Source organism: Leopardus geoffroyi, chromosome C3, assembly GCF_018350155.1.
Source record: "Leopardus geoffroyi isolate Oge1 chromosome C3, O.geoffroyi_Oge1_pat1.0, whole genome shotgun sequence".
Lineage (NCBI taxonomy): Eukaryota > Metazoa > Chordata > Mammalia > Carnivora > Felidae > Leopardus > Leopardus geoffroyi.
Window position 1 is genome coordinate 48854941 of NC_059338.1, and position 14152 is coordinate 48869092.

Consider the following 14152-nt stretch of genomic DNA (forward strand, 5'->3'; position numbering starts at 1 on the left):
GTGGAGTGTGAGAGATGCCTCGTTAGCCAGCGGGGGGGAATGGAAATATTTGAGAATGAAAGCCTAATTATTTTAAGACACATCAAAACAAAAGTAATGAGGGAAACAATCTGGCTTTAACAGTTTATGAGGATTCGGCATCTCTGAAGAAGTGGTGGTGGTAACAGAGGGAGCACTGGGCCTGGAGGGAGCAGGGGCTTCCTGTGGACACAAATCAAGCCCATGAGGAGGCGGAGGCGGGAGTTCTGTGGGCCCCCCGCGGACTCAGGGACCAGCAGGGGCTCGGCTGCTTTACCCACATAAAGGAACAGAATGTTCCCTTTACAGAACTGTGGCTGACCAGGCTGACTAGGCTGACCAGGCGCTGGGGTGGAGGCGGCTCGGGCCCTGCAGCCACGGGAGGTGGCCCGGCCAGAGCACCCGTCCCCTGTGTGGGGGGTTATATCACCATGGCCTGTGGAGATGGCATTTCCCCCTTCTTTAGTAAAAACAAAAACAAACAACCCCCCACCCCCAAGCAATAGGCGTTTCTCTCCTTTGTTTTGAGATCATTAATATCACTGGTTGCACTTTTAAAAATTCACAGAGCAGGCACACAAGCAGAAATCTTGAGATTTCTCTAGTAAAGTATTTTTTGCAGCTACATCTTTCCTTGGCACATATACAAGTCTTAAAGGCAGCCTGCCTCTTTTCCCTTCATTTTTTCTCCTCTATCCTTTCTCTCTTCTCTCCCTTTTTTCCTTTATTTCCTTTTCCTTTCTCGTCCTTTTTTTTCCTCTTAAAAAAAAAAAAAGGATTATCATTCTGCATGAGTCTAAAAGTGAGGCTCTTGTGGGCTTGGATTAATTCAGCAGCACAAGGAAATCATTAAGGACCTAGGTTCTTTCCATCTTCCCTTTTCTTTGAGGACAGCTTTGCTTTCTGGCCAGCTTCCTCTTGGTCATAAAGTGGGAGCCTCAGTTCCAGGGATCACATTACAACACCTAGGTCCATAACGAAAATGAGAGAAGAAAATCCATCAAAAGGCTATGAGGAGTGATGGGGACTACAGTGGTCTGGAGCGAATGCCCCTGCCCAAGGCATTCACATACAGAACAGTATTTTTCCCCTGTTGCTTCAGAATACTTTGTTGTTAGAGGGGAAAGGGGGATCACGGATGTTCTGAAATAATTCCTGAGAGTAAACACACTGTTGTGAGCTTGGAACAGTTACTGATCTACTCTTGCAGAAATCAGCCCTGAGTCCAGGGAGGATGGTGACCTTCCGGAGATCGGACGATGGTGAAGCCTGCCTCAGCCTCACCTCATGCTTCCGCAGTGGCTGCTGTCCGGTCACGAGTTCTGCCTCCCGGGCAAAATCCCAAGCTTCTATACACTGAGGACGACATGCCCCTTGGCACTCTCCCATCACCTGCGGTCATGCTCTGGATGACACCCCGTCACACTCAGTTTAGGATGGACCCTCTGGTGCTCCCTTCTAACCCAGTTTCTAAGTTCCAGTGGTTCCCAATGTGCGGACTACACTTTGCATCAGCACCACGTGGGACCTTGTTAGAAATGTACATTGTTAAGACTTACCCTACACCTGCTGATGCGGAAACTTGGTGGTGGTGGGGGACCCAGATATCTGTCTTAACAAGCCCTCCAGGGGTTCTGGTGCCCTCTGAAATTTGAAAGCAACCGTTCTAAAGTTTCTGGCGGGTTTAGACACCAACAACCTAAATATTGGTTTTCAACCCTGGCTACACATTCATGTCATCTGGGAGCTTGAAAAAAATTATTAATGCTTGGATCATACTCTCCCCACCCCTCCCCAATTATTATATTCTAATTGGTCTAGTGTGGAGCCTGGGCTCCGGGATTTTTAAAAGTTCTCTGGATGGTTCTAAATTGCAGCCAAGGTTGAGAACCACTGATCTAAATAAATATGAAGGGAGACAATTATACTACAAATGATTAAGTAGAAATCAAAGAGTGAGACACATACACTGAAACAAAATGAAAAAAAAAAAAAAACCCACTAATGTGACAGGTTAAACTGTAAAAACAGAAGTATAAGGGAAGAGAGAGGATTTGGGTTAGATATTGTTGGAGATATCCCACTCCCAAGATTTAAATGAGGCTGGAAAGCTCATTACCTCCTTTGGCAACATGTATACATCAGTGGTTTCTAAATACTGTGGGTTAGTGTTACTTGAAAAGTCCCCTTTACTGCTTCAAAACACACAACTCACTGTGTTATGAAACACTCTCAATATGTGATATGTTCCCTTAACTGTCCTTTTCCCTTTTCCGTGAGTTCTGATAGATAGAGGGAGCAGATAAATGAGTTTCAACTATAACAGAGAGCCTCAAGTCCCCATCAGAACAGGAAGGGACCCTATGAAAGTCCCTTTAATGCAGAAGACCCTCCTGCCCCCAGTCAGCTCAAAGCATAAAGGGCATCCACGGATTACTGTAACCAATGTGAAAACACAATATAAGCCTCTTCTTAAAAAAGGAAAAACATGAAACTAGAAATGAGCATTTCTTTAGGAGGGGTATCAGTTTTAATTTAGCAAAACTAAGGAATTACTACATTTCGGCTAGCCAAGTGCAGTAAATTACCTTCATTTGAAGAGAGACCTAAAACTTCATTAGCTGTTATGGTAGCAAGTTAGGGTAGGGTCAAAGGTCTCCAACCTGCACCAGGCCATGCTCTGGACCTTTTCTTAGGTTGTCTATCCCAAAAATCCAGTGAGATGTGACCACACTCAAAAGTATAGCCATTTACCTATTAATAGAAATTCCAACCCCCCTGTTTGTGAGGTTACGATTTAAAGTGCAATTAAGGTTGCAAGATGTCACGAAACATGGCTGCTACTCAAATGAATGGTTGGCACAGTGCATCCATGGATTCACAGTGAATCTCCAGGTTTTTCTTCCACAACTAATGGCACAAGGTCCTGTTTTATATTAAAATCTCAGAGCAGTTTCTGGCAATAAAAACAGCAGCTTGCTTATCTTTCTTTTGTAACAGCTTAACATAGATGCTAATAGTTTCTGAACCTAAACTGGATGAAAAACCAGACTCTCACAATTAGGCAGTAACAGAACAGATTCAGTAATTGTTACTTCTTGCTAAGCTTGGGCCATGGGCAAATCAGTCCACATCAAATTCAGCTTTTAACCTGTACCAGGCACCAGCCTCAGATTGATTTAACCAACCTAGGGTGGTATTCAGAAATCAGTTTTATTTTCAATTTTGTCACTGTTTTGTTTTTTTTTTAATGTTTATTCATTTTCTAAATCATTTTTGATACAGTATGAGTGGGGGAGAGGCAGAGAGAGAGGGAGACACAGAATCTGAAGCAGGCTCCAGGCTCTGAGCTGTCAGCACAGAGCCCAATGGGGGGCTTGAACCCACAAACTGCGAGATCATGACCTGAGCCAAAGTCAGGCACTTAATGGACTGAGCCACCCAGGTGCCCCTTGTCACTGTTTTAAATAGGCACTGAGGTGGGTGAAATACTGTTCTTAATACTCAACAATAAATGGGGGTTCTTTTACAGGTGGCTTTTCTTCATGTTTTTCTCAACTTGCCAGTTTGTCTGTGGTGAATATACATGGCTTATTTATTTGGTTTCAGGTTTACAAGAAGATACTTCTTAGTTTACTGTGACTTAACTTAGCAAAGATCCACTCTTGTTCTCTTTAAAACTTCCCCTTCATCCCTAATCCCACTCCCTGTACCAGAGTCGAAGAGCAGAGTGTGTAATAGGGATACCAACATTAACACCAAGTGCTTCTTGCGGGCTAGGTAGCCCTGCTCTAGGGGCCTGAGAGGCACGAGCTAAGCTGAGCCTCACAACTCTGTTTAAGTGGGTTATTAGGTACATTTTATAGGTGAGGAACTTGAGAAAGAAGGCGGAGTTGCTTGCTCAAGGTCATGCAGTAAGGGACCCAGTGCTGGATTGCTCTATATACAAATATATTTCCCTGATACTGTCCACAAGATCTCTGGCATGGTTCCACCAGCTTACACCCTTACCTGTTTGCCTGACAATTCTGATTTTTCCTGGTCTCATCATAACTGGTATTCTCTGCCTATTTTTCACCAGTTTGACAGATACAATGCGACACCTCTCTGGTGATTTACTTCGCATTTCTCTATACTACTGAGGTTGAACATCTTTTCATAGGTTAGCCCCACAGGCTTCTTCTGTAAACTGTCTACTCGTTTCCTCCAGCACATTTTTCTACTGAATAAATTTTCTTACCCGACTGGCAAAAATTCCTTGTATGTTCCTTTAAAAAAATTTTTTAAAGGACCTCTTGTGAGAGGAGGGTGTATTTTCAAGACTAAATGAGATGATACATTTATTTTTATTACAACTTTAAAAAAATGTTTATTTTTAAGAGAGACAGAGTGCAAGTGGGAGAGGAGCAGAGAGGGAGACGCAGAATCTGAAGCCGGCTCCATCCAGGCTCTAAGCTGTCAGCACAGAGTCTGATGCGGGGCTCGAACTCACGAATGGTGAGATCATGACCTGAGCCAAAGTCAGATGCTCAACCGACTGAGCCACCCAGGTGCCCCTTTGCACGTTCTTGATATGAACCCTTTCTTTTATAAACTCCAAATATTTTCTCCCATTCACCTTTTTCACAGCTCACATGACAACAGAATCATACTGGACAAATGATTAGAATGAGATAAGGGAGTTCAACAAGGTAATGGGTGTAAGTCTTCAAGTGAATGGAGAGATATTTCGTGTTTGTAGATGAAAGGAATAAATGTTTAAACACTTAATTCTCAAATTCATTCTATGAATTTAAAGCAATTCCAATAAAAATACCAAAAGTGTTTTCTCTATTTTGACACAGTGATTCTAGAATTCATTGAGAAGACGCATCAAGACAGTTAAGGCAAATTTGGAGAACAATGTAATTACCTTACTAGATATCAAGACTTCTGTAGCAACATAGTAATGAAGACAATACGGTACAGGCATACCTCAGAGATAGTGTGGGCTTGGGATCCAGACCACTGCAATAAAGTGAGTCAAAAGACTTTTTTTTGTTTCCCAGTACATATAAAAATTATGTTTACAGGATACTGTAGTATATTAAGTGTGCAACAGAATTATGTCTAAAAAAAAAACCCAATGTATATACCAATGCTAACCATCATCTGAGCTTTTAGCGAGTCAGGTTTTTTTTTTTTTTTTTTTTTTTTTGCTGGTAAAGGGTCTTGCCTTGGGGTTGATGGCTGATGACTGCTCAGGGTGGTAGTTGCTGAAGGTTGGGGTGACTCTGGCAATTTCTTAAAATTAGACAATGAAGTTTGCTTCATCAATTGACTCTTTCGTGAGGATTTCTCTGTGACATGCGATGCTGTTTGATAGCATTTTACCCACAGAACTTCTTTCAAAATTAAGAGTCAATCCTCTCTAACCTGCTGTTGCTTTATCAACTAAATTTATGTAATATTTTAAATACTTGGTTGTCATCTCAACAATTTTCACGACAACCTCACCAGGAGTAGATTCCATCTCCGGAAAACACTTTCTTTGCTTCTAATTCTAGTTCTCACGCTATTTCCACCAGCTCAGCAGTTCCTCCGCTGAAGTTCTCCTGAACCCCTCAAAGTTTTCTGTGAGGGTCAGAATCAACTTCTTCCAAACTCCTATTCATATTGATACTTGGACCTCTTGCCATGAATCATGAGTATTCTTAATGGCATCTCGAATGAATCCTTTCCAGGTTTTCAATTTACTTTGCCCAGAGCCATCTGAAGAATCATTACCTGTGACTGCTATACCCTTATGAAATACATTTCTTAAAAATTCAGACTTAAAAGTCAAAATTACTCCTATGATACCATGGACTGTAGAATTGTGTTAGCACGCATGGAAACATTAATCTGGGAATGCAAATTGGTGCAGTCACTCTGGAAAACAGTATGGAGGTTCCTCAAAAAATTAAAAATAGAACTACCCTATGACCCAGCAATTGCCCTACTAGGTATTTATCCAAGGGATATAGGAGTGCTGTTTTGAAGGGGCACATCCACCCCAACATTTATAGCAGTGATATCAACAATAGCCAAAAATGGAAAGAGCCCAAATGTCCCCCAATGGGTGAATGGATAAAGATGTGGTGTGTGTGTATGTATGTGTGTATACACACATATATTGAAATCATTATTGAACTATGTGCTAACTTGGATGTAAATGAAAAAATGTTAATAAATGAAAAAAATATTTTTGTAAAAGTAGAAAAAAAATAAATGCTAGAGATACAAAGATATCTCTAGACAGACATGGGGAAAAAAAAAAAGAAAAGAAACAACATTAATCTCATTGTACCTCTTCATCAGAGCTCTTGGATAACCAGATACATTGTCAGTGAGCAGCATGTATTAAATCTTTTTCTTTTCTGAGCATCAGGTCTCAACAGTGGGCTTAAAATATTCAGGAAACCATGTTGTGAACACAAGTGCTGTCATCCAGGTTTTGTCCCATTTACAGAGCCCAAGCAGAGTAGATTTAACCTAATTCTTAAGGGCTCTAGGATTTTTGGCATGGTAACAGAGCATGCGCTTCAATTTAAAGTCACCAGCTGCATTAGCCCCCAAACGTAGGAGTCAGCCTTCCTCTGAAGCCAGGCACTGACTTCTCTAGCTATCGAAGCCCTACATGACATCCTCTTCCAGGATTAGGCTGTTTCATCTGCACTTAAAATCCATCGTTTAACGTAACTACCTTCCTTTTATTTTAGCTACATCTTCTGGGGCACTTCCTGCCTCACCTTGCACTTGTATGGTGTGGAGATGTTCTTGCCTTAAACCGCAAGAACCAGCTCTGCTAGCTTCCAACCTTTCTTCTGCGGCTGCCTCACCTCTCTGTCTTCATGATATTGAAGAGAGCTAGAGCCTTGCTCTGGCTGTTTGAACTTCTGTCCAGACCATACCAGCAAGAAGGCTGTTTTGTTTTCGAATCATTTGTGTGTTCACCGAAGTAGCACTTTTAATTTTCTTCAAGAACTTTCCTTTTGCACTCACAACTTGCCCAACTGTTTGGTGCAAGAGACCTTTTAGCCTAACTTGATTTTTTCACTAAGCTTATTTCTCCCCCCAAGGAGAGGGGGAGACGGAGGAGTGGCCAGCTGGTGGAACAGTCAGAATACACACGTTTCCTGAAGTAAGTCTGTGGTCTTATATATGGGTGTTGTTTGTGGTGCCTTCGAACAATGACAACAAGATCGAAGATCACTGATCACATATCACTAGAACCAACATGGTAATAATGACAGGATTTGAAATACTGAATTACCAAAACGTGACAAGAGACACAAAGTGAGCAAGTGCTGTCGGAAAAAGGGCGCCGACGGACTTGTGCGAAGGAGGGCTGCCACAAACCTGCACTTTGTACAAAATACAGTACCTGTGAAGTACAAGTATGCTTGTACTGGCTCACAGACAAGCACTAATGAAACAGAAAAGGGAAGCCAGAAACTGAGCGTGCACATATGGAAAACTCTGTAGGACAAAGGTGGCACTGTGTGAAGGAAAGACAGGTTGACCCCATCAGAGAATTGTCACTCTTTTCATTCCAGTGCGGGGACAGTGAAAATTTCCAAAGGCCATTAGCAAGGTGAGAACACTGGTGAAGCCTGGATCTTAGGGGCAAGCTCACGTGGAATTCTTAGATAACGCATGACCGACACCTCAGCCAATGACTCATGGGAGACTCAACCCAGCTGTTTCTGCACTTCTTACGATTTAATGTCATGTCTTAGAAACTATGAAATACAGTACGTATTAGCAAAGAAGGCCTCTCTGGGGACTGTTCATAGCATATCATATGCTTGGAGCGTGGAGATGAAGTTGGAAATATTATATCCATGGCCTCTATTCCTCCAGACCCCATCTGTCAACCTGCCAGAGCGCACCCTCGTTCCAGCACAGAGAAGAGCAACTGAAGCGTACCCAGACAGAAGCTTCCTGTACCAACAAAAACTTTGTCGATTGGTTTAGAAAGAGAAAAATATCAAGTTAGAGAACTTATTTAAAACTTAATGATGAAATGCATTTCAAAAGTTAGTGATGCAGGAGCCTGGGTGGCTCAGTTGGTTAAGCGTCCGACTCTTGATTTCGGCTCAGATCGCGACCTCACAGCCTGTGGGATTGAGCCCTGCTTCAGGATTCTCTCCCTCTCTCTGCCCCTCCGCAGCTTGCACTCTCCCTCTCTCAAAATAAGTAAATAATAAGAAGATAAAAAAAAAAAGTTAATGATAAAAATATAAATATGGCAACAAATTATCCCCACACAATCTATATTTTTAAGTAATTTATTTCAATAGAAATATTTCAGAAAACTGTACTTAAATTCATTTTAAGTTAGCTTATGCAAACACACTGAAGATCTCACACTCACATCTGCATATTAAACAGAAACAAAAAATGAGAGAGGAACCAAGCTGCACATCACTCAGGGAGGTCATAGTGCAACTGAGCGCTTCATCACGGGAGTACCTCAGGTTAACTGGGATAAAGAAGAATAAAAATGGCTTGTGTTTTCCTGTATATTATCATCACTGGGATATTTATGCCCACAGATGTTTATCTCCTTTAGATGACATTGTGAACGAGTTCCCCGGTCCTCCCCACACATACACACTGCACTGGGCTATAAAACAATAAATTTGTCAATAATCAAGATGTAGAAACTCTTGAGAGTCTGGTGATTTATGAGCAGCTACTGTGTCAGACCTGGTAAGTCATGATTACTGGACTCTATTTATGAGTAGTTCTAATAGGTGATATCTTTAGGGGAAAGTTAATATCTGTTAGTATCTAAAACACAGATAATATTTATGAAAATCTCTCTGGTCTATTAAAAGTCTCATCCCAAAGCACTATATGCATTCCATTCCTTTCATCCCATCACCACTCTGCAAGGCCAGGTGACTAGAATCAAAATTTAAATCCTGTTAATAACCCTTAAGGATCAGTTAACTCTTTAAAGACGATATCTACTTCTGTATTCTGAAACATACTAGCCCTTAAAAAATGTGAAAATAGCATCTTGACTCAGTTGAACAGTCGTTCATCTTGCAAGAGTCTCAGAAGCAAAATGTTTCCAAGTTTTGTTTTGACTGAGAAAGCTAGTTTAGTCTCTTAGCTTTCCTTTAATTTAGACATTAGAGTTATTTTCACTTTCCTGCAATAGTATTTTCAAGCAAACAAGAACTGGTAGGTTAAGTGACTGCCTGTTTGTTCTGAGTCTTATTTAAATGTAAGAATGAACCAATCTAAATTTCACTTTTTTGTCAAAGAGATTATCATTACAAGATTTCAGTAGCTTTAATAAGATCTCAACAAATCCTTCTGGCTATAATGTATTCTTCTAGGGATTTTCTGAAAGGTCTTTAGAATTAAATCTATGCTCAAAACGACAACATCAACAACACAAAATAAAACCAAACTCAGCTGGATGGATGCTCTTCAAAGCTGTTCATAAAAGCGCGCATCTAAAGGTTGATTTGGGCGGGTTTCGTTTTAATCTCCCCTGGCAGGAGAGGGGCAGGGAGGGAGCCCGTCTAAAGAAGAATCAAGACCAAGGAGGACAGCAGCAACTGCCTGGAGGCCTGTGTACAGACTGTCTTGCACCTGCTGTGAGAAAGAGTAAGCTGGTGGACACAGGATAGCACACACTCCTGAAATCCGACAAGCAACAGGGCAGAGGATTATCGTCGTATTTGATGCCCTAAAATTGGTCCTCAAATTGTTAAGGCACTGACCAAATTTTCCCCACACTACCACTTGAGATACTGGTATAATGAAACTGCTTTCAATAACCTGAAAGAGTTTGCATGCACATATCTTTCATTAGAATCCTCGGAACGGGGGGGGGGGAAAAAAAAGAGGTCACTTTATTCACAAGCCATTTTTAGGGGGAGCAAAACCAAGAAGTACTTATTAAATCATTTAAAAAAGGTTGACTTCACGTGGAAAACAATGATCCTCAATGCGATTACGTAACAATGTTTTTTCTCAAAGCTTAGAAAAAACAGAGTATCACTCTGGCTGTAAAACCATAAATTTACTATGTCTGAAAAAACCAGTATGAAAGAAGAGACAGAAAATAAAAACAAACCCTAAAAGACCACCGAAGAAGTCAGGTAAACCTCACCACTTGCTTTGGATCGTTTGTCCATGTGACAGCAATACTATAGTTCCACTGGGGCACAGCTAAATTCATCTTCATTTTCAAAAAGAGATCCTTTGAATCAGAAGATTTCTGTTATTAAAAATTACCTTCTGTTAAGCAACACTGGTACCCTGCATTTGCAGAAGGTAACAGGTTCGTTTAAAAACTGGGTGGAAAGGAACGTGCCTCAAAAAACAAGAAGAAAATCAATAATGGATATATTCTTTTAAGAAGTCAATGGATTAAGTCTACTATTATTATTGGTTTCCAATTAATACGATGCTTTATAGTTTTGTTTTCAGCAGTAAAGGTGTATAGTTTACAGATTTAAGCTTAAGAAAAAAAAAAAAAAAGACTTCTGCTCAAGTCATTTGGCCAGGTAAATTCTAGTAACCCCAAGAGAGCGACAGGCTAGGCTGTTCTTTGAGGGCCCCCGTGTCAACTAATACACAGTGTAGACACTAGAGACTGTAAACATTCCTTCTGCAACAATAATGCTCCTTGGGCTCTTTTGTAAGTCACCCAGAAGAGGAATAAAGCCACTTATTAAAACTCTGCAGCTATAAACACCCTAACTCTTGACATACCGGGGGACCCAATACCGTAACAGTCCATACAGAAGGTAGTGCAATAGTCATATGGCATTTTTTATGCAGAAGAAAAAAAAAAAAAGATTGTCATTGAAGCACAGACCTAGGGAAAAAAAAATACTCAAATTGTTGGGATCCCTTTTTGTAATGTTTATAAAATTAATAATATTTACATAGTGAGGAAAATGCTATAGGAAGGTGTGTTTGATTAGTTCTCTTTCAATTCTTATAGTTTGAAGATTACGGTAAAAATAATACCTCTGGGGAAAAAGGAAAAGAAAAGAAAACAAAACAGCGAAGTCCAAACCCCGGAGGGGGCATGAAACTGAAGCCAGTGCTCTGAAGGCCATTATTATGCAGGTATTTTTATAGTTGTATTTTAAAAACTGATGTTACTTCTGCATGAAAAATAAGCTTCCGTGTTCAAATAAACTGTTAAATTACATGTGCCTCAAATTGTATTCTGGCTAGTATTATACACTACTACACCAGGCAGTATAATATGCCAATATTTATGCTTATTGTAAACTAGCTTAAATTTAAATTATAATGGAATTTCTAATGAGTTGTTCTCGGCTAGGAGAAAAAAAATGAGTGTAATATTGATAGAAATCTCAAGCTTTGGAGTCACTCGTTTACTAATTTATTAAGCGTAGGCTTAATAAGAGGAAAAAATTTCATCTTTCTACTAATAAACTACCTAAATATTTAATATTATTTTGGTGACCTATTTTCTTTGTTTCAATTGTTAGATCATTTGGTGAATTATAGATCAAAAATTCACCTATGCTATTTTAATTCCCTGCTTTCACTGGTTTCCATTTGCTTCAAATGCTAAAATAATCCTCAAAAGCAACGTATAATCTTTTGAATAGACAAATTTGAAGACAGAAGAGCAATGGCTACTTCTACTGCACAGTTATGTTAAGAGTTTCGGTCAGCCGGAGGCCACAATCCTATACGGGGACTGTTCACCACATTTGAACGCTACTCTTTCTCTGTGCAAGCATCCCTTAACGTTTAGAGCTGAAAATATCAAACACGTCTTCCAGTTTAGCTCTCTCTTTGGCAAAACTGTGTGATGTCAGGCTCTGACTTCAGTTGCAAATCTCCACAAATATGGTTAACCTACAACATATCTACTTTAGCTTATTTATGAGAACATAATAGTAAAAAATCCACAGGGTTTTCATCCACAGTATTTTAAAAAGCACATACACTGTTAAAAACACTTATTTCTGAAGAGAAATAGACAAATTAAGGAATTTTTTAAAAATGCAAAACCAAAGAAAGATGTGCAAGGTCTATGTAGTAATACTGTTGGCTATGCACGTGGTATCTTCCTATGTACCTGACGTGGGTTCAGCCTGGGAGGTCATTAACTGAAAAATCATTTACCACAGGCAACATTTTGCCCTCTCTAGCCTCTGTCACATTCCACAAAACCAGAAATAATGGTATTTCTAACTGTGCTATATGAGAAAAATATTTGAACTGTTCATATCCTTTCCCAAAAGCTCTTCTACTTTCCTTTGGATAGATTTTTAGCTAATTATTCTGTGGGCAATATTTTCTGTTTAATATTTAAGTTTCAAGAGTGAAATATTGATGATTAAAAAAAGTATAAAACTCTCTAAGAATGCAAATGTAAGAAATTTTATGTGAGGCCCAAAGTATTACAAGTTTATTGGAAGGTATCAGTCAAAAAGCATTTCTTACTCTGGGCCACTGCTAAATTACACAGTGCCCCATGAGCTTACAGCATCTAACACATAGCTATTGTCCAAGTGCCATTTTTTTGTTAAAACTCTAAGGCAGTTCACCTTTGAACTTTTTTTTCTTTCTGCAATTCAACATTTATTCTGGAAATTAAATGTACTGTTGTGTAGAAGAGCTCTCACAAAACAGCTTGGTCAACTACTGATGAAATAATGGTTTCATGGCAGGGACCAACAGTAAGTTTTCAGAAAAATGTTTTTTATAAAGGAAAGTTATGGGAGAAGGAAAGTTTTGATAAACTGAAGATTCCCAGAATCTCAATCTTTCCCCTTTTTCCCTTTTAAAATTATTTCGTATGCCTTATAATAAAATACATACACACATACACATGTGGAAGCTCTTATAAACAAATGTGACCCTGAATCTCCTATTTAACAAAAATAATGAAAATGACTAATAAAAAAAACTGGCATTGTATACATTACACCTTGTAAAAGAAAATATTCTGATGAAATATCAATACATCACTTTGATAACAAAAATCACCAGTGACTGGCAGAGGGTTAATTCAATTAACTTGAAAAAAATGTAGTTACTGTAAAATCTCAGAAAAGTTTAGGTTGGGATTACTGTTCTTTCCTAAGCAGATCTGTGGTCCAACAATGAATTCAAATAAAAGGCTAAACTTCAAACCCAGTTAAAAACAACCATGTTTTCTGGAGCCCACTTGAAAGAGCGTCTGAAACAGGAACACTCAGCCTTTATGCCTCCTGCAGGAAATGAGGTTCCCCATACAGTACTATATTTCAGAACTTTAGTGTCTAAAAAAAACTCCCCTCATTCAAAGCAAACCCCACCCCCAACCCCGAACACATCCCAACCACTCACATTGTGAACACGTCTAATTCCTAAACTCTTGCTGTGGGAAAGCCAGTGAGGCTGCAGATTACTGGAAGCCAAAGCAGCCTTTCAGGTAGGCTGCTGGCAGCATCCTACTTGGGCAGGGTATCTTCACACCTCAGCTCAAAACCAGCCCCTCACATGACCCATAAGAAATATGTTTTTCCTTTTTAAAGTGTTTCTAAAAAAGGCGATTCCCCCCTCCAAAATTAGTACAAAGTTAAAAGAAATGCAAATCAGCTATGATCTATCCCAAGCACAGCACCGCCGGAAGAGTCACACGCACTATTTGGTGTTTCATGTTGGTTTCCCTTTCATTCTTTTAAGGCAGTGGTTTCTGCAGGTCAGTTCGGAGAAAAGAAGCGCGGTCCATGGCAGTTTGTTGTGTAACTCCAATTTGTTCTCTGGGAATATCTCACTTCATTCCCTGAAATTAGTGCTTTTTTGGTTCAGAACTCCAAAGGCTGAGACGGAGCCTCTGGGCTCCTCCTGGCACAGAACTGGTTATAGCTGGCGCTTTCATCAGCTCCTTGCTTTTACTTAGGGGCAATAGTTCACCTCGCTTCTTTCTTAGGCTTTTACTCAAAAGTCATCAAGTTTGTAGGAACCTTAAAAATATAAGCATCACAAAACTGATAGTATTTAAAAGTTGTTTTTCAAAGTATTATTTCTTATCTTTTCTTGTCATTTTAAGTAAGCCCAAATATCTCTTTATAAAAGGAATTTGACAGAAGGTACTGCAATCATTTAT

At 39.8% G+C, this 14152-nt stretch overlaps 1 protein-coding gene across 9 annotated transcripts in view; it reads right to left on the reverse strand.

Moving 5' to 3' along the window:
• Positions 1-14152, reverse strand: part of RALGPS2 (Ral GEF with PH domain and SH3 binding motif 2) — a 201014-nt gene that overhangs the window by 21700 nt on the left and 165162 nt on the right. For 3 of the 9 annotated variants that reach the window (XM_045452767.1, XM_045452764.1, XM_045452768.1), the window contains one exon: positions 8315-14009. The exons of the other annotated variants lie outside the window; for them this stretch is intronic. In XM_045452767.1, coding sequence (XP_045308723.1) covers positions 13980-14009 — 30 coding nt within the window. In that variant the 3' untranslated portion in view covers positions 8315-13979. Of the gene's footprint in view, positions 1-8314; positions 14010-14152 lie in introns of those variants that run through there. 9 annotated transcript variants of the gene reach the window in all.